Here is a 23,299-nt window from a genome sequence, read left to right on the forward strand (position 1 = left end):
AGAGCTCCGTGCATGGTAGATGATCGTAAGCGTTTGACAGTCTGATCGTAACCATTTGTCATCTCTGATCGTCTTGTACTTCAACACGGACGCGAGAAATTGCGGAGAAGCTAAGTCGAAGCTTATATATTGTCACTCGACAAATCCTTTTCTTATACATTGAAAAAAATGTTATTAAATTTGAATAAGTATTTATTTCTATACTGTCAAATAAATTATTCATTTGAAATCATTAGTATATTGATTTCATGTGACAAATATTTATTTGATATAAGAAAATCCTTTTCAAAACAAATAAATATTTATTTGTTTCAAATAAAGGATTTATTACACAGCGTTCAAATAAATATTTATTAATTTAGTCGTTTTTTCAGTGCATAAAAAAGTGTATGGAAAAATATTACGATATTTTAATCGAGTATTGAACCATTTTTAACATGCTTAAATTTGTTCGATTTTCTTCACTGTAAAGATTATTTTATATAAAATATCGAGTAATACTCGATGGTGTATTTAGTCATTTGTAGATATATCTAATAATTGCGTTATAAAAGTGAATATAAAATATGTGACTCTGAAATGTTGTGTATGTAAAATACATTAAAATATGTTAAGCTAAATGATCACACTTTCATACACATATATATATACATATGTACATAATAAGATTTAAACTTTTGATTAGAAGGGTTAAATATCAGGAGAAAAGCTATTACATAAAATTATGCATTTCGTTAAATTTGCAATATTATTTAAATGCCACTTATCATACCACGTTCAACATTTCTATGAAAAGAACTGGAAAGGAAGACTCGAGGGACCTCGAGGATCGAACACGATCCCAGTTTGATAGGGCGATTCAATAATCTTGAGAAAACGCGTGAAGTGGCTGACAGCTTACGTTCCTTCGAGCTTTTTTAAAAAAAGTATTAATAAAAAATAAGAAAAAATCCAGAAAATCTAAAGAAATTTTTCACGCATGGAGATCTCGCGTCGTAGTCTTTTTTTTTTGCAAAGGGCGTAAAAGAACTACTTTTCCGGATGTAAAAGGAATAATTACACGTCAGGATAAAGAAAATGCCTTTTGATCCTTGGTTCACCTTTCCAAGATAAGCATGAGTCGGCGGATAAAAGTGCTGACGTATTTTTTTAGTAAATCAACGTGAAACAATTCTCAACGAATTCGTAACCGATAAGTTGAGACAATTTAACGTGACGTTGAAACATCAATGAGATGTCCAGTAAGAACACGCACGCGCGCACGTCCTCCTTTAATAAAACAAAATAATAAAAGAAGAGCTTCTTTATTTCGCTTCATAACAACTTTTATTATTTTAATGAACTTTTGTTAACATCTCCCACGAATTTATTAATATATAAATTAAGCTGTGAGAAAATTGAAATTAAATGGAATTTGACCAAAATATTGAAAAAAATTCGATCTAAATTTTAATATTGATTTATATCCATCCGATAATTAATATCTTGTAATGTACGAAAAAATTTTCTCTAAATTATTTTGAGACAATAAAAATTATTATAGTTTACTAAAGTTCTTCATTCAGAGTGGTTGAATTATTATACAGTTTACTTTATGTGTATAATGGACTAACTCGTGAAAAAGATTTCTTTGTCTGTTACACGAGAACAGTTTCAATAATAGTAAAGTTTAGGTAAATTTAATGGTAAAAATCTATTAGGACTTTTTGTTGCACGTTGCACGGAAATTATCTGAAACATTTCACATGTATATTCTATATGCGGAAACTTTCTTGCGTGGAAAGTGTAACAAGTGTATGTATATATATGCGAATCCCGGGAATCCGTAACGATTTATAGAATGCTTTTAGTCTGTGATTTAGTCAGTAACTTTTGAGAAAACATTCACATCCGTGAACTGTCGCATTTAACTATTAAAGCTCCTGTTTCTCTTACCTTCTCACTGTAATCTATCGCACTAAAAGACAAGAGCAACCGAGTCGTCGATATAAAGGCTGTAAAGTCAAGGACGTATCGAAGTTTCTGCGAGAAAATTCTTGGCATACCGTTCTTCGGATATTGCATGAAAAAGAATGACAGACATGCATAGTATGTAGCATGTTTTGTATAAAGAGTGTGAAAAAATTTTGACAGTTTGTCATATTTTGAGTGACACCTATATGTATATTGCATGGACATGTCTTTTACTTTGAAAATAATATAAAAATTAAAAAATATATCTATCTACATTAAATTTATATTACTTCCAGAATAAAAGACATGTCTACGCAATATGTACATAGTTGTCAAAATAACAAACTGTTTATATACATATTCACTTTTAAAATTTTTATATACATATTCACTTTTTAAAAAAGCATATTAAATTAATACTATACTGCAAAAAAATTGTTGAATTCAAATTAATATTTTTATTTCAATAGTCTTTTATATATATCATTTTATTAAAACAAATAAATATTTATCTATTTTGAAAAAGATTTTCTTACATCAAATAAATATGTTTTCACGTCAAATTAATATTATTAATTATTAATTTGAAATAAATGATTTATAAAGAAGTTATTAAAATAAATATTTATTTGAATTTAATAAATTTTTTAAATTAATTAGTTTTAAATTTTTCTAAAACCAAATTTTAATTTATTTTTTCCTAAAAATAATTATAATTTTAATTTTTCATATTTTTCTAATAAAATTTTCGTATTTTTAATTGGAATTTTTTAAATTTGTCTAACAATAATTTTTATTTTATTTTTACCTTAAATTTATTTAAATTTAATTTCTTAATTTTTTAAAAAATAAATTAAAATTTTATATTATTTATTTTAAATTATTATATTATATTTTTATACATTATATTATATTTTTATTTTATTTTTAGTTTCTTCAATATTTTTCTCAATAACCCTATTTGTTTTTTTAATTTTCTAATAGCCTTTTGCTTTAATGGCGATAATAACAATCATCGAAATTTCGAAAATGTGCTCCATCATAATCAATCATGATCAATCAGATGAGTTTTGGGGATTAAGTCTTAATCATAATTTATGAATGCAACGAAATTCTCGCTGACGTGTTCTTGCATGTAGGTAAAATTGGAAATGCGAAAAATTATGCATACTTTTAATACCTTTTCTTATCGTTTTCTGACTATAATAGAATTGGTCATCGATTCTTCGGGCTTACTTTTGAAATAGATATTGAATCTACCTTTTGTTGATCCTATTCATCTATAGTTACATCTAGTCAATTGACCTATTAGAGATCGAGGAAAGAAAGAAACTTTTTTATTACTAGGTTAATTATTATCGCCAGTAGATTACGTCAACGTTTTATTTTCCTTATCATGCGATTTTACGATCATTAGAGAAGTTTATTTTAATATAATTTTATTTCAGCTGATATATAAAGCCAAGTTATCGGTCAAAATTAATTAATTACTGAAACTTTTTGAAATAATATAATTTATAATAAAATAAAATAAAATAAATTTATATTATATTAATTTTATATTAATAATAGAATCAATATTTGTATGATTTCTTGTCACATGTAATACGATTACTTGATAACTTGGCTTTATACTACTCGTAGATAGAGAAAAGTTTTCCGATAATATTGTCTGATTCTGTTAACACACTCAGATGGGTTATAAAAAATTAGAATAGAATGGACGCACATTATGAAAAAAAGTTATTACGTACTATATTAATAAAATAAAATAAAATAAATTAAATAGATAAAATCTAAATTGAAATATTTTGAAGTGTACCTTTCTGTTGCTTTAATTTACGTATAATATTTAATTTGCAATATGCTTTAAATGCATATCAAAAGTATCTATTAAAAGTTATTTAATCTAATTCATTCCAGCCAATCTATTTTAAGGCAACATATCTATTTATAATTTACATTTACAATATTTATGTGAATCTGTTATTTTCAAATAAAATAAAAATCTTTCACTCATCGACTGATGACTACGGAACAAAAAACAAAAATAATAATTTTAAACATTCTAAAGAACTTTATTCCTTTTTATGTAGAAACTTTCAAAAGAGCTATATATTTTAAAAATCTTTTTCTCTCATTTTCGATTATTTAAATTACTCAAATAAAATAAATTCAAATAAATTAATAAGAAGACCAAATTAAAAATGCGCCTGCAGTTAATAAATAACTTTTTCTCTCATTTTCACTTATTTAAATTATTCAAATAAAATAAATTCAAATAAATTAATAAAAAAAACCAAATTAAAAATGCGCATGCAATTAATAAATAACTAATATACAAATAATACATATAAAAATAATTTTTATCTCAAGGTTGCTCTGCTGACGTTTGATGTTTCCCTTTTCTAACTCTCGAGTCATTAGAATCCGTCTACTCACACATCTTAATGGCAAAAGTCACTTGGATGGGCGATACTTTACTTTTACACGGTGCATTTCCGCACTTGAAGGCACAATACTTGGCAAGTCACTTCCGCACTTAAAGCGCGCGATACTTAGTACGATACTCTCGAATTTCGCGATCGCGAAACAATATGCCATTTCTCGCTTCAACGGAGTAACTTAGTAGAAGACGAAATCGATAAGAATTGACGTGACTGTTCGTTCGACTTTTGCAGCATATTCGGATCTCAAATAACTCGAGCTTGCTTAGACACGCTTCGCTTTGCTATCGATTTATAGACCTTATAATATGACAAGAAATCGTGCAAAGTTGTCTCTGCCAGACGTCTCAAGATGAAATATGCCTGTTCAAAGGTGCAGGAAAAACAGACCGTGGTAGTCCAGACTATCCATAAAGACATATATACAGTGTTTGCTGTTATCTAAATAAAAAAAAATATATATATATATAATATATATATAATATAATATATATAATATATAATATTATTATATATTATATATATGTATAATATTATATATTAATATTATTGATATAATTATCTAGATAAATCTTTATATAGATACTAATAGTATAGATAGTAAAAACATGTTTATCTATATCTGCATCTTAGATTAGAAAATTTAGTTGCATAATTAATATAAAAAAATGAAAATAAAACAAAATAACAAAAAAAACTAAATTTAAAAAAATTAAGAAAGAAAAAAAATTAATTATGCTCTCTTCTGGAAAAAATCATGGTAACAAGAAACAAAAGGGCGATGATCCTACTTGTTTTTATCGATCCTAGCAATAATTGATCGAGCTCCATTATATCTAATTCGGGGTAAAGCGTGCTTTTAGTGGGTATTGTCTAGTTCAATGAGATTCAATCCTCTTTCGTCGAAAGTACGACCTTCGGTAATAATACGAAATCACGGGATATCACGCGAATACGCAATGAATCCATCCACTGCACAAATGGAAACCGACGCACTAATGCGTGCTCGACGCATTCTAAGTCGCAAATGGCTCGTTACATACGAGTCATTTGCAACTTGCGATAATGTCGTGTTTTAACTTAGCTTACCCTTCATATATAAACTAAACCTTTGACGTACTGATTGTGAGATCTCTTACCCACGTGTCAAGGTTTGCTCGTTGAGAAAGTTATATTATTTCACTATATAATATCTATATATATCATTTTTGTATTATATATATATATATATATAATATATATATATGTGCTTTATTTTATGCTCGAGAGATATGATATTTATATCGCATTTTAACATAAGTAAATAAATATATACGTTAAAATTAAAGATAAATATTTCCGCGAATTACAATATTCGAGAATTATAATTAGATTTGCCGATTGTTTACACAACAGATTTCGATCGAATAATTAAATCCCGGGATAAACAATACACGTTATATACCGTAAGAAAATGAGCCAAATGTATAAAGTAAATTAATTTATTTTCACCGCGAAAAATATATTATAACGTAATAAATTATAACAGAATAAATTCATGCGGAGTATACTAATCTTTATATTCAACATTAATTATTGATTAAATGATTGATGTATTATTACATTTCATTACTTTAATTGCATTTAATTACTGTAATTACTTTAATTGATCGTGCAATTTGTGTTTTATTACGCAATTTTAATCCAAGCGACAAATTACATTTATATATCGACGAAAAATTTAAAACAAAATTAAAATATATATATGACTCTAAATATCGTTAAAGAAATAATTATTCAAAGACCATAAAAATCGTAAAAAAAATTATAATTTTTTATAATTTCAAAATAACTTTTATAAAAAGATTTTATAATTAATAAGTTTTATTCCTGTCACTTTGATTTTGACTCAAAGTAATAAATAATGGTACGGAACACGAACTACACACTTTGATAAAGATTGTCGTAACAGAATTTTCTGTCGTTTATGAAATTAATTATTAATTAATTTCCATATAAATTAATTAATGATAATAACCGTAATAAATTATTGCCCGATACTTGTCACAATTACATTTAGAAAAGAAATATGACAGAGTCCCGCATCGTTACTTTATTGTTCGAATGTCATCGTGTAAATGATAAATATATAATAATAATATACCAATAAAATAATAGCTAAACAACTTTGATGTGACAGTTAATTTGTTACCGCTACAAAATATTCAACATTTTATAATAAATTACATAATATTTAGCTAGAAGTATTTTCTGTGTCTTCTTACATTTCGAAATAATTTCGATGCTTCAACATCGTTTTTATTTAAAGAATATAATTGATCTTGAATTTAATTTGATCAAGAAAATTATTTACGTAAATTATAATTTAATATTTTCATTTTACGCCAAATTTTTGTATTCCGAGACGTTTCTTTTTTCTCATTTGAAATTCTTTAATCTAGCCGCAGTTGAACTTTAAATTTGTGTTTCATTGAGAGTCTTACTAAATTCTTACAATTAGTTGGAATTTTTTAATTTCAGTTCCTTAATTATTATAGCGTAAGGAAAGGAATGATCCACTTTGTAATATTGTAGTATAAGAAAACGTTAATAACAGAATAAATTCAATAAGCATAAAAATAAAAAAAAATATATACATAGATATACATATGAATAAAACTATATAGAGATTTATTTTGCTCTGTAAATTCGTGTTTAAATCAGTTTACCATGATAAAAAAAACTTGAAAAATTTATAGCAGTATCTTAAAAGGGTTGTCTCTCTTTTCCTTTCTAGATTAACTTCTCTTCCCGAGAGGAAAAAAAAATCTCCGTGGAGAAAACAAGATCAAAATCGCTGATTGTCTGACAGGCATGTCAGCAGACATGGCCTGGATTCCTGCAAACGACACGGAGTCGCTGGTCGACGATAATTACGTGTTGAACGTATTGAACTACATTAACGAACTGAACGAGTCGCTTAGCACCAAGCAGTTCAAGTGTCTCGAGCGTGAGCATCAGGATCAAAACAGGAAGCAGGAGCGATTGGAATGCGAAGTGAACTGGGACACTATATTGTGTTGGCCCCGAACGCTTCCAGGCAGCCTGGCTACCATCCCTTGCTTCGACGAGCTCAACGGAATACCCTACGATAACACACGTGAGTACACTTCATGTGTCACTTTCACATATAATCGGCGTCCGAATGATCGGAGACTGTTTTCAATAGCAAAGCTGCTCGATGATCGGTGATATAACGTTTAAAAAACAATAGTTGCTGGCAAAGACAGTTTAATTCATAACACACTGAAAAAGAAATTTGTTAATTATATATATATATAAAATATATATATATTTATATATATTAACATATATATATATATATAAATATTTAAATTAAATGTAACATATATTAAATCTAACAAAACGTATATTTGACTTAAATACTAATATATGTTCAATTAACAATTTATATATATGTATATATATATATATATATACGTGAAAATTGTTAACTTGACTAAACCTTTCAACTAAAAATTACTATTTTGTTAATTGAAAATATTGTATTAGTATTTAAATCAAATATACGTTTTGTTAGATTTAATATATGTTACATTTAATTTAAATATTTTTATATATTCAATTAACAAAATAATATATATTCGAAAGGTTTAGTCGAGTTAATAAATTTCTTTTTCAGTATGTTATAAATTAAACTGTTTCTTTTCCAGCAACTATTGTTTTTAGATATATTGTTTAATTATTTAGATATATTGTTGTTAGATATATATATATATATATATATATATATATATATATATATAATCGGCGCGTCTGAATGATCGGAAACTGTTTTCAATAGCAAATACTAATATATGTACAATAAATAGTAATTTAGATACTTAACTACTAATATATGTTCAATAAATAGCAATTTAGTTGAAAGGTTTAGTTAACAATTTTTTTTCATTGCAGTAATTTAAAACAAATGGAAAAAGAAACATATATTTCTCAAATAAATGATCCTCTTTAAAGGGATCCTAAACGTCGTCCCTTTTGCCGATAAAACATCACTTTTGCGCACCCTTTTCTTTTTCTTGAGTCGAATAATAAATGCTTTTCCACGGTTAAAGTATATATAGAAACAAAATGTGAACCTATCGATTTTATGTTAAAAACAAAAAAATTAAATAGAATTAAAATAATTTTGTCCTTATATACTTTAATCGTGGAAAAACATTTTTTATTCCATTCAATCAATGAAAAGAAGGTACGCAGAAATGATGTTTTATCGATAAAACAAAATGGATCACTCAGGATCCCCTAAGACAACCGTATCTTCTCTTTAAGACAAAGACTGTGTATTTTCAATTCGTTCTCAGATAAAAAGTTCAGAATCCATTTGATACGCACTGTACACCGCGTCGGGATGAGATCTCTCGTGTTTCTAGGGCGGAACGCGATCGCATTTTTATTTTAACCCGAAATATACAACGTCAGAAATGATGTTTTGCGTGCTTGTATTATCATATAAGGTATTCCGATAACTTTCCATCGCGCAGTTTCGGGAAACATGTAATCAGGAATGTGTAAAAATAGATCTCAATACACAATATTAAAATATTTCAATCAGCAATACACGCACATTATGATGTGTAGTATACATTTTTCTCTTTCTGTGTCTCTTGATATTTTTATCAAATTTTTCTCAAAGTCAAACATATTCCTAGATATAAAACTCACTGTAAATAGCGATAATGGAATTACTAATTCTCTGCTTCTCAGGAGCAGATTTGTTATCAGATATAGTTATATATATATATATATATATAACTCGACTTTACACGTGGGGTTTTGCGTTGAAAATTTTCTGATCGAATCTTCGGTTTAGTTGACAGATTAAGATCTTATTTCGATGCAGACGCAGGCGCCCTTCATTTGATCGAAGTTCGTTAAGTAAGTCAACCGATATTACCTGTTCGAAGTAGGATCTGCGTAAGTTTCAGAACCCAGATTTGATTAAAGCGCGAGCTTTCCTATTGACGAAGTTCAATTAAAGTTTTTGACATCAAAAAAACTAACTTTTGCTCAGTAACGCGTAAATATTTGACGATATTTAACGAAGCTAGAACTTTCTCCTATAGCATAGTATAAAAGTCCATCTTATGAGAAGACAGAGATATTCTATATCTCATTATGTCATAATATTTTGTATTTTTTCCTACCGTTTGTGCGTATCTCTGTGTTTCTTGATTATTTTATTTAAATAGATATTTAAATAGAGATTAAAACATTAAATATTAAAATTATTAAAAAATAATATTAAATTATATTAAATATAAAATTATTTGAAAATTATATATTATATTTAAAATTATCTAAAAATATTAATAGATAAATTATATACAGATTATTTAAATAGATTAAATAGAATCTAATTCTTTTATAATAGAATTTTAGGATTCGGAAATGCTTTTGATTAAAGTGAATATATAACAGCTCATAATTTTCAAAGTGAGTCTATATACATTATTTTCGTAATGAACTATATAAATTCAGATTCGTTATCCATCACTGCGTTCTTTGATTTCAAAGAGTAGATTATTTTGGGACTTTCCCAGACACATTTCTTTAATACTTAATACTCATTCGCCCATGATAGACGTTTGGAAACAGAATGGTCGGAAATAAAGGGAAGGAAGGGCCAGGGCAGTACAGAACTCGTAAAATATAAAAGCTCTTCCCTTCGTTTTGTACGAGTTGGAGATGCAGTGACTGGAAATAGGGAGAATTAAGGCCGGTTACCAAGACTTGACGAGGCAATACAAAGTTTTAATTTGGCTCTGGTTCCAGCCAATAAAATCCGCCTGACTTTGTCATTCGTTCATCCGATTTAAAGCGATTTGCAATTTTTTTTTTGTGTTGTACGTGAGAAGTCTCTATACCTGATTAAACAAATTTATTTCTCTCAATTTTGCGAAATCGCTTTTATCAAGAAAGGAGATAACTTTCCCAATCGAGGAATTCGTTTCTTACTTTATAAATAATAATATAATCGCGTCTGATTAAACAATTCTAATTACAAAACAATATTATTATATACAATCGTCTCCTTTCGTTACTTCGAACTTGGATTATCTCCGAGAAGGGAAATTAGATTACCTTCCATTAATGTGAGGGAGAAACAATATCGGGAGATTAAGGTTGTGCGGTTTATCCTTCACGTAAAGCAGATACGTAAAACAGTCGAATAAAATTGTTGTGCTAACAAATCGCGAAGGAGATTAGACGATAAAGCAAAAGCTTCGGAAATATCAATTTTAATTAAAACGTTAGCCCACACAAGCACGCTGTTTGTTTTCTCCTTAGATGTAAACTTTGATAGCTCTATATCTATCTAAATCGATCAATTCCACTATGTATCTTGTATTTGATACTATATGATTTTGGTTTAGTTTTTGAGCTCTTGCTATCTCGTTGCACCTCAAATTTAGGTGAGAATGGCATGATAGATATAGTATATAATATATAATATATAGCATATATATACGTATATATATATATATATATATATGTGTGTGTATATAGAACATCGGAGAGAATAAAAGTGAAATGCTAATATAAGAAGCAATATAAAACGTGAATAAGAGAAATGTATTTCGATTTTGCCGAAGCCTCGCAAATCATACACGGGATGTTGGTAACAAATGCAGTATCTTTTTATCGAACTCTGAAAAGAATTCTTTCCGTAACATATAAGGTTGCAATTATTTTTTTCCTAGAAAAAGTAAAAATAAATTGTTCTTAGAATCTCATTGCGTGTCATAATAATAGCAAAACATTAATTTTTTTAAGTATAAGCGCATACGTATAGAAAAAAAAAAATCTATTCCTAACTAAAAGCACATTATACTTGCGATACAATCTTGCTCTAAAAATAGAACAACAGTCATTAACGATAAAAATACAGACAACGTACTAATGGCTGGATAATAACAAGGCGTTCACGATAAAATGACTAACTAAAACATCCTCGTCCCGGATAAAGCAAATAATAGCTTTTTAACACGAGGGGGACAAAGCTTATCGCGAGCATCGAAGAAGTCCGAGTAAATAGCAAGTAATACATATATGTATGTTGCGGCTTGCAAAAAGGGGAGTCTTTGACATGGCTAATATACAAATATATGTGTAACAAAGCGTGAGGGGAGAGAAATATCATAAAATGAGAGCTCGCGTATTTCATAGGGATATTGAATGTCAATTTATGCTAAATTGGGTGTCGATGTATATAGCTGCATTTCGATATATAGATACTAAATTATATCACCGCATTAATGGCGGATTCATCACGAATTTATCGGTCCAAACTATTATTTATATTATAAACATCGATCATCGAAGAATCTCAATCTAATTGCAAATTTAATTCTCCAATATATTTGTGTATATATATATATATATGTGTGTGTGTGTTTGTGTATATAATGCGGAATTAAAATTAGAATTTAATTAAATATATGATAAAAAATATATAAAAATAAATATATTAAATAAATAAATCTAAATAATTATATATATATATATATATATATATATATAATTTAAATATATAATTCTATAAAAAGAAAAGCAGCAATTAGCAGAAGTGAAATTTTTAAAAAGATTTTAAATAAAATTATAAAAATATGTACGGATATATTTTTATAATCTAATTAGAAGATATTTTTAGAAGGAATCACTTCTGCTAATTGCGTTACATTTCTGTAACTTTTTAAAAACATGCTAAAAAGTGTCGTGAGAACTTTTCTAAGAGTGTTACTGGAACAGTCACAATTCTAATCCGATTAAAGCAGAAAAGCTCTTCCTCTCTCTCTCTCTCTCTCTCTCTCTCTCTCTCTCTCTCTTCTCTCTCTCTTCTTTCCCTTTTCACGATAAAAGTGGAAACAATTAAATGTACTATAGGATGTTTCACCTTGTAAAATTTCTGAGATGGAAACCTCCAATTATATTTTCAGAATAATTTAATTTCCCATGATATGCGTACGTGAATAAATATTTCTTTTCAAAGATCTAATTTCTTAATAATAAAGAACAAATAAAATGGAAGAAATATAGAGGCAGAAAAGTGTCGAAAAAAGAAAACTTTAAAGAAAGGAAAAAGCAATGGAAAAGAAAAAGAAGTAAAAGAAAGAGGAAAAAGGCGGAAAGCGAAAAATAAAAGTAGAAAATACAAAACCATAAAGTATTAAGAAAAGAACGAAAACGAGAAGAAAAATAGAAAAATATAAAGGCAAGGAGAAAAGAAAAGAAAAAAGAAAGGAAGTCAATATGAATTGAAAAAATAAAAAAAAAAACAATATACGATGATAAATATATATAAAAAGTTAAAGACAAGAAAGAATAATATACAAGATAGGAAGAACGATTGTTCACTTTTATTTAATTATAAAAATATTAAATGAATAATAAAATTAAATGACATTGTAAATTAGCAAACTTTATACAACATCTACTGATGATTAACTCCATGCATGGACAAATTTGTTCATATCTTTAAAAAGATGTGTAAAACATTTTAATTAAATTATATATATATGTATATATATATATATATATAATATATACATATACAATAGCAGAATATTTTTTTTTATATTTAGACAGATAATACACATACATAACATATATACAATTATATTTACTTTGTTTTATAATTTTATTTATAACTATTTTATATTCACGTGACTATATAATTTCCGCGAATAAAAGGTTTTTATTTCTGGATATAAATCGAATAGCGCTGTTAAATCAGATATCGCCGACATAATTTTCCCATAAAATAGAAAACTACGGATACTTACTAGTGAATAAAAAATGATGACTGGATTTTCTCAAGGCTTTACCAATTAACTCTCACAAAATTCGAGCTAAGAATAAAAAGGGAAAATTGTATATATAAATTATCTATATAAATGATAATTTTGAGCAAGATAGATAAAAGTTTGCAAGTTAAAAAGAAACAAATGACTCAATATTTTTAATTGTCCTTTTTCTCTTTCACGAAAATTTTTTCTTTCAAACGAGTAAATATTTTCAATCCGAATGGTGAGTATAAAAAACCTCTTGCATTTTTAATGTAGGGACTTTGTAAATAGTCATCGACAAATATTCGTTCATAAATATTCTCTGAAGTAAGTATAATAGATAAGATAACCAGCGTATATAGTGATAATAAAGAATTTCCAAGAAAAAACTAAAGAAAACTCGTAATTTATTGTTTAAAATGATTTTTTAGCAAAGCTAATATTCAATATTATTCATAGAAAAAAGTAACTATTTATTTATACGTCGACATATTAATATCCTTTCGCTTCTTTCATATCAATATGTCATACTCAATATGAGAGAACATATGATATAGAATTGACATGAATTGCAGGTTCTTTGTTTACAATATTTTACATACACAATATGTTACAAATATGTAATGTGACATTTCGAGGGAATATTGTTAGAGAGATTTTCGTTGACTAGTGTTTCGCTTAATTTTTAACGCGAATCAACTTATTTTTTTTGGAGTGGTTTTGAAACACAATTTTCCCTAATTTCATATAATTATTACTTCGCCCAAATGCTGGACAAAGGTGATAAAATTAAAAACACACCTAAAATTTTAAAAATTAACAACATTTTTATAATGTTCTCTTTTTTCTTTCATATACCTTATTTTCACGCACTTTCATTAATAAGCAATTTTCTTGCTTTTATTTTAAAAAAATTTGATTTTAAAACTTTATGCTTATTTAAAAATTTTGCTGTTATAATAAGTTATTATTTATACCAAAATTAATGTTTTTTTTATTAAAGTTTAAAATATTAAAATATAAATAAATTTTTTATTTCAGCAAAAAGTTAATGCTAAATATATTAATTAATGTAGACATATTCTTCAAAATAAATAAGTATTTAATGATTTTTTTCCGTAAAGTAAAAGTTACAAAATTTACTAGAGATCGTAAAGTCGAGTTAATTGAGACATCATTAGATGTTTGAGGTAGCTAAAAATAACTTCTCGTTTTCGACATATCGCCGGCGGACTTTTCTCTGTAATCTTTTACGAATAAACGGTGGTTGGTCGAGTTTGTGATATCGAAGAACCCTAGAAAAACCACTCGATAAGCGGATTTCTCCTATCAAGTGCTTTTGTCGGAAAACGTAAAACGTTTTTGTATTATTATATATTCGTACTTTCGCTTCCTAGAATAGTCCATCGTTTCGAGCTGTTTTCGGTAGAATTGATATAGATCGCTTTCAGTTGCGCGATATTAACGAGAGAGAACTTTGAGAGAGTGAATTTATTCTGGCGAAAAAATAAGGCACATAATGACATGCAGACGAATATATACTTGAGCAAGTCAGAAAAATGATTCGCAATGTATAGGGTGTCCCAGAACTGACGAAAAAGATTTTAATGGCAGATTCCTGGTATTATTTGGAGACGATTTTTCCTTATTGTTAGTGAAAATGTTAAGGGAGGCCATCATTTTTAGCATTTTCAATTTTTGTTATTATGTATCTTTATAATTGTCTTATATTAAAATTCTATTAAAGCAAACTCTATCTATACAATTAACTGAAGAATGTAGTTCTGTTAATATTTTATTTTCCCAAAGCTTAATTTCTAAAAAAGTCTTTATTTTCAACTGTTTATAATTCGAAAATTATTGGTGTCGACATTTTCGCTGAGGAAAAATCGCCTCCGAATGATACCAGGAATCTGCCATTAAAAACTTTTCTCTCAGTTCTGAAACACTCTATATATATGCAGGTGTTGATGGTTTCGTGATTACGTCAAAACGGAATACGACTTGAAAATATCGAACAAAGAGCATATTCGTAGCAGCGAATGCTGCTCACGTTTCTCTCAAGAGAGATGAACGGAAGCAGCAGCTAAGCATGTTCATACAAAAGCTGAATTAAGAATTTCTGCTTTGCAAAATGTTCTGTATGGAAGCAAAATTAAATAAATGGACACGCGCATAAATCACCTCATTGAAATAAAAAAGAATAAAAATGCGAATACATATGCTGACACAACTCATTACACATTTATAGATACTAATAATTAATATTGATAGTCAATCCAAGCTTTCGCTAAAAATGTTCCATAAAAAAACGTAGAAAACATGTTACGTGAGCACATATTTCAAATCACTTTATTACGACTACGTTTGTTTAATAGGATTATTGATTTGTTTCGTGATTTATTTTAGACGATTCAGAAAATTATATAAATGCTTTATGTAGAATTATATAAATATTTTTTATAATTAATTTCATTTGACGTTTTACATAACATAGGATTAGTTTGTAATTGAAAAAGATCTATAGAATTTATAATAGTATTATAATTATATTTAAAATAATTTGTGAAATTTATTCATTTCGTTGCACGAGACAGCCTTGAAAATGCGCCGGAATTTGCCTATTAAAGCTTCTACCATTGTATATATTCTTGCCAAAATCGAGACTGTCGACAATCGTAATTGAATTTGTGTCTTATCGCGAGTGAAGCGGTCAATCGAAAATCGATTCGACGCGACGACGAATTGTGAAGGCGAAGGAAACTTCAGCTAACGTTGAAGAAATTCAATGCGAAGATGAGTTTAGAGAATGTACTAGTCGAATAGAATGAAAAAATCGTAACCCAATTTGTTCCGACAAGTCCAAGCATAGGAACTCGGGCAGGGAGTTCATGTGTTGATTTCCGTGACGAAGCGCAAATTATTCCGCGAAATGCCGCCCGAGACAGCATTAATATAGTTGTTTCGTTTCGCATGCATTTCCCGCTGACGATGTGTGTACGTATGCGTACCATCAATTTGCATATTCAAAAGTCTAAAGTTATATGCAGTCACAGCTGAAATCCGCTACATCGAAATGTTCGCTTATCGTTCCGGAAAAAATTTTTTATATATATAATTATATTTAAATAATTGTATAATTATACGTATAATCGTAAAATATGTCTATTTTTATACATAATTATATAAATTTATATACATATAAATTATAAGAGTTTACATATAATCATGTCAAATTATACATATATGAAACATACATGTATATTTATATATATGAAAAAATACTTATTTTAAAATATTTATTATATATATATATATATATATATATATATATAAATTTATATAATCTATATATAAAAACCACTTCCATTTAATTATGCATGAACATATTTCATATATAACTTTGCGATTATATGTATAATTTTATACATTTCTATATAATTTTATATTGTTAAATATAAAAAATTTTTTACCGGGAATTTAATAATTTTTTTCAGTGCAGAAACTCAAAAGCGACAAATTTCGAATTATTATTACAATGGAAAAATTTATATTTAATCGAATATTATATACATATATCTATATATATGCACGAATATGAAAATATCCCCGTCATAAAAAAAGATTGTATCTAGGCTCTCTCTCTCTCTCGATTCTCTACGGTTCGATGGGGCGATAGTTGATTCACGCGCGGATCGAGAAGTTGATTTAACATTGCTGTCGCCTGAGGTTGCTCGAAAAGAGCTCCGACACCATTGAGGGTTGTTTTAGAAGCATTCGCGATGACAGTACAGAAAGAGCGACGTGCGCTCCAACCTTTGCCTCGAGTTAAATTAATTAAAACATTACGCTTTCTCGCGGTTAACGAAGTCATCTGCGCGATGCACGCAGAATCGTAGTTATATGTATATATTCTGTTATAAGGCATAGAAACCGTGAGGATATTTTCTCTCTCTCTCTCTCTCTCTCTCTCTCTCTCTCTCTCTCTCTCTCTCTCTCTCTCTCTTTGTATCTGGATTCGATATAAATGATCACAGAGCAGTGTTCGTTTATACACGCAAGCGAGATCCAATTCGAGTATCGATATATGGATTCGTATAACGTGCTTTACTATGTCTATCGACGTGGCCTTTTGCTTCTGTCAGGCAATTTACGCTAGAAATCGAATTACAGATAAAAAAAACTCGGAAACGTTTATTTGAAGATATTAGATTTTTTCAGTTAACATGGGAAAAAAGCGAGGTCTTTTATAATAGAATTATTTTAAATATATATTTTAAAATTATATTACATAATTTTATAATACATATGTTTATAAATATATATGCAAAATTGTGTAATATAAGTATCAATAATTTATTATTTTTGATTGATTTTATAACGATCAAATAAATTATTAGTGTAATATTTTCAATAATTTTTTCCTGTAATCTTTTCACGTGACGATAAATAATTATTATTTATAACTATTATTTTTTATTAAATGAAAAATATCTTCGTTTTTCAAAGATCTCATAATCATTGCTATTACTTCTATGTTACAAATAAACTCTGTAAATTCAAATTCTTTTTTTTCAAAAACACACTGAATAATTCATTCATACATTTTTTAATTAGTTGTTCATGTTTTAATTTCTAGTCTTTCATGTCTTAATTAACTTTGACTGCTTAATAATTACTGTTGCATAGCAACTTCAACACACAAAGGCATACAACCTACGTGTGTACACGAGTATGCATCAGCGTTCGTATTAAAGGTCCTGTTTGTGGAAAGATTTACGATTGTTTACTGATTTACACATTTCAATTACTCTCTACGTCGACCGACATTCGACTAGCTTTAAAGCTCACCGTATATATACACGCGGCATGTTTGCATATTGACAAACTTGCATAAAAACGTCCATCGTATTATTTTCCACTACACATATACGTGTATTTTATAATTCTACTGCTACTGTTATAAAAATAAAATATGTAATTCTACAGGTGTGTGCAAATCAATTTTTTAAAATTATTATAAACTAATATTATTGTGAAAATATTATTTAAAAATAGTATTTTCTAACTAATATTAGTTTACAATAACATTTTTTCTTTTTTTTACAAATTGGTTCACATATATAGGATACTTTGTACTTGTAGTAATACAAAATATCGAGAGAAAAATGAAACACGCAGAAAATAAATCGAAAATATAGAAAATATTAATTTTTTACGAAATATTTTATTTCTGAAAAAAATTATACAGTTTAGAAATTGTGGAAAATTATAGTAATAATTTCACGCTTTTTTGAAATTAATATCTTTATTGAATCGAATAATCTTACATCGTTGAATCTTATCTCGTACAGAGTATTTAATGAGATTCTAAGAAAAATATTTTTATTCAGTAACCGACATCTTTGGAATATCTTGAGCTCATCGCATTATTATTATCGCGTCAGCGATTAACGTATTTGTTATTCGCGTGTATCACATATTGTAATTTATTTTCAACAACCATGCGCGATCAAATTAACGTATCCTGACCGGGCAGTCGTCCATTCGTCGGTAATTATTCAACGGCCCTTAATTGCCTGTATGCGCACTCACGTGCGTCTGTATTCTGTATTTATATCCCCGGGTCTAACGCGTATAATTAAGTTATCGTGCACCGATGGATCTAGGATTAATAATTCGTCGTATTCTTTAATCTATATAGACCTCTTTGTGTGACCTAAATTCTCAAAGGACGATCACGAGGTAGAATAATATTCAAATATTTTTTATAATTAAGGAACTAATATATGCCTTCTAATAAATTTGAACGATATTTGAAAATGTTTAAAAATATATGATTAAACAATATATGAAAAATACTATAATACTTTAGAAAAATAAGTTTCTACCGAAACTTATTTATACGAGAAAAAATGAATTTTATTTTTGATACTATTTTTCCAGTGATCTCTCATAAAAGTTTATTTAACTCTTTCTAATCTATTTATTCAATGTGACTTTTATTTAAATAGAGATAGTCGAGTATCCTAATTACCGCTTTTGCTGTGATCTTTCTTCAGTCATTTGCGACTTTTATTCCGCGTAATATGATTAGATAAGGTGTGGCAAAGTATGTTACGTTATTTAAGGCAATTTCCTTAAAATCGAAATGCTTGCGAACGTTGTTAAGATTGATAAGACTTATTTACAAATTATGAGCTCTCACCGAAAGGTTCAAAATCATCTCACAGAATAATGAAAAGTAAACGAATGAATAATATATGTGAAATTGACCTAATAAAAAAAGGAAAACATTTCATCTAATTATAAATAATTACAATTTACATGCAACTAAATGGCGAAATATTTTTCTTGAAATTGATGCAACTTTTAAAACAACAAAGAAACTTATTGTATAGAAACATTTTCCATTATCATATAACAATTCCATTTAAAAAATTACCATTTGTTAGAAAACTTAATTAAATTAAATTATTATTAAATTTTATTATCAGTATGTGAGAGAGAGAGAGACAAGATTTTTATGAAGAACTTTTCTTCATAAAAAATATAATTATAATTTTCTGTTTTTATTTAAAGTTTTTATTAAAAGTTCTCCACGTTTATATATATATATATATATATATATATATATAAATATATAATATTTGACTTAATATAATATATCTAAACAAAAATATAATATTTGATGTGTGACAAATATCTACTCCCACATATGTCAGATAAATTTAGAACATTATGGAACAGACCCGAATGAAGTTTCTGAATTCAATAGTAACTCTTATTCAATCGATCCGTCCAAGTTTATTGCTTTCGCTGTTATTGCCATAGAATAGAAGTGATATTTCCGTTAATAATGCAAATGGTCCTTTGTATCCCATTCGCAAACAGATAACAAAGCGCGTCCTTTGATCCTCCCATCTCGATACTAACTGACTTGATTATGAAATAATCAACATGCAGAGGCTCTCTTTAAAATCTCGCATGTTTAATGAAAAATGTGTCGTGTTATAAATATTTCACCATTAACTTAATTTCTCTTTACTGCGAAATACGTCTAATTTAAGAAGAGGAAAATATATAAATACAAGAATGTTTTTAATATATTATATATATATATATATATATACATATATCTTTTATAAGTTTAAATTAATTCCGAAACATGAAGCACGCGCTCATTTAAAGTTTTCGCAAACTACATAATTATTAATATCTCAAGGCAAAAACACGCATAAGGAAGAAGAATAAAAAGAATAACTAATATTGCATATGTTTAAGAGAACGTAAAGTGAAATCTTTTAAACAAACATGAGTCTCGACAAAAAAATAAGCGAAGTAATAAATATACAATTTCGCGATGTACATTTTTTGATTAACGTAATATAATTTGTACCTCTCTTCTTCATTTTAATGTTAAAAGCGTGAATACTTAGTGATTTCTTATTGAAATTTGTTTTCTCATCGCGCCAATTTTCTCCAAAAAAGTATCAAGTAAAAAATACACGGTATACTTTATTATTGATTATGCAACAATCGAAATATAATGACATTAATTTTCGAATAAATAAATGATAGTCTTATTAGAAAAAATGGTAGAATTCTGGAATAAAAAAAGCAGACGCGACACATCGATTGAATTAACGTTCTCTCGTAAATAATTAGTGTTTTGATCTAAAAGAAATAATGTGACATGATAATTGAGCGCGAATATACAATCGCTTAATTGTTGAGTCTTCGTTAACCATGCACATTAATTCTTCAATTGCTGTTTTTCTCCGCCTTCTTTTTTTGTCCATGAAATATTAATGTGCGGATTGTGAAATCCGCAAATAAATGCATGCGCGTTTTGGAATTGTAAATTTGTAAAGAAGCGCTTATATGCAAAATAATCGCAAAACCTTATGAAAATGCAATAATATCCGGGATAACATTTTCGTATTATATCAATTTTGGCTTTGACAAAACAATTATGATGCTTATCGCGAAAAACTGAAAATTGTATAAAAGCATTGTATTTTTTTCTTTTGACAAATTTGATAATATTTTATTTTCTCTCTCATAATTTTTTTCAACGAATTTTTCGTTTTTTAATAAATAATTTTGCGAATTGAAAAGCAAGAATATACAAGCTCAAAATTTATTTATTTAATCGTTGACATTTACAATTGCGGAAAACGCACCACACCCATGTTTTGACCTAAAAATGACCATTTACGTAGTAATCCTCTTATTAGTTTACAATTAAAAATTATACATAGATATATATCTACGCGCAAAGTTGCTTTTCGATTTTGCAAATTTATCATAAATCCGGATATGAACAATTCGAATATTACAACGTCACATCTGTCCCTGTAAATTTCAAACCGCACATCTGACTCTATTATTTAAAAAAATATATATATGTTTTTAAAAGGCAGATATATTATTTGACCGAGGACTATTATTTGCCTACATTTTACTGGACAATGCACGCACCATGAGACGTAAATTGTACACGAGACTTGATCCTCTTAAACGATTGTCATCATGCAAAATGACCCTAATTCCTATGATGGCGATAGTCCGACAATGCGATGAAAACTGGCATAAGTGCGCGCAATTTCCCGACGAATATTTTCAGCGCAGCGGAAATATCGCAAATGCGATAATGCCGCCTCGTGAATTAGCGTTAATTAATTTCCCTCATTCAAGATCCCTCGCCACATAACGAGACTTTTGCGAGCGCAAGACGGGAGAGAGTATAAGGTACCTTCTAATTAACGCGTCGAACTATTCCGGAGGAAAAAAAAGAGAGAGAGAGAGAGTTACTCCTGTTACAGCGACGAAGTTCCCGCGGGTGTAATCCGTTCCCGAGAATGCAACTCCGAAGTTCCCGATGATCTCGTTCCCTCGGGACGGAAACGTTAAACTAAAGACTCCGGAATAAGAATAAACTTGTAGCGCGATTTGTGCGAGGCGCGCTTTAAATATGACATATCGTGTTTTGCGATTAATAGACCGACCTACGTGCTCGATATGCGAGAAAAGTAAAACACAGTTGACAAATTTGCGGTAAATAGCATTTAACAGATATCACATGTCCCAAATGATCCATAGAAATGTTTATATTAATTTAACATAATGTATGATATATTTGTTAAATGGAGACACGAACACTGTTTTAATATTTTAACGCCATATTAAACGCAAAACTTCAAGTAATTTAAAATAAATGTTGTGTCAAATTAATATAGTTTTAATGTAAAAATTAATTAAAAGTTAATATTAATTTATATTATAATTAATAAATTAATATTATAATTATAATTAATTATAATTAATACTAATTTTAGAGTTTATCATTCCTACTTATATATAAAATAAAAAATCAATATTTTTTTCTGTAAATTTTAACAGATAAATCTTGTCACTAATGAAACAGAACATATTTTTTGTGTAAAATTAAAAATAGATGCACATTGTGTTATTATTGCATCTTTTTTTGGTTGTTTTAATAATTTTACATTTCAGTTTAATTAACACAACAGCAATATGTTAAATTAACATATGAATGTGTTAAATATTTAACACAAAAATTTTAACGGGGACTGTTTTTAATAAGAAAACACAAATTTTCCTACTGTGAAGAGTAAAAAAGCCAATAAGAAATAAATATTTAATTATCAGTATTTAATTAGCAATATTTAATTAAGCAATTGACACAGAGCTAATGATAAAAGAGTGTACATTTTAATAATTTTAATATCTAATATTCAAAGTGATACATTTGTTTGAAACAACAAAATGAGCAATTGGAGCAAAACCATAAATTCAACGAAGTAGCGATTAATCTCATTTGAATTGCATTTATATGCATAAATCTTGAAAATTTCAAGAGAAAAAGAGAGAGAGAGAGAGAGAAAAATTAAAAAAGTTCAGTATCCAAAAAAATAACAATTTTTTAATTCTTAGAATTTTTCCACACGATTATATCTCGTACAGAATATTTTGTAGAACGCTGACGGTAGTTTCCACATTTCCAAAAATAAAAAAGAAAACCAA

The 23,299-nt window shown here is 27.8% G+C and overlaps 1 protein-coding gene across 4 annotated transcripts in view; it reads left to right on the forward strand.

Moving 5' to 3' along the window:
• Nucleotides 1-23,299, forward strand: part of Dh44-R1 (Diuretic hormone 44 receptor 1) — a 79,437-nt gene that overhangs the window by 18,098 nt on the left and 38,040 nt on the right. For all 4 annotated transcript variants that reach the window (XM_029319691.2, XM_029319750.2, XM_029319626.2 and 1 more), the window contains one exon: nucleotides 7,177-7,539. In XM_029319691.2, coding sequence (XP_029175524.2) covers nucleotides 7,254-7,539 — 286 coding nt within the window. In that variant the 5' untranslated portion in view covers nucleotides 7,177-7,253. The remainder of the gene's footprint in view (nucleotides 1-7,176; nucleotides 7,540-23,299) is intronic.

Source organism: Nylanderia fulva, unplaced genomic scaffold (genome assembly GCF_048542155.1).
Source record: "Nylanderia fulva isolate GAGA-0341 unplaced genomic scaffold, ASM4854215v1 Scaffold3, whole genome shotgun sequence".
NCBI classification, from domain to species: Eukaryota; Metazoa; Arthropoda; class Insecta; order Hymenoptera; family Formicidae; genus Nylanderia; species Nylanderia fulva.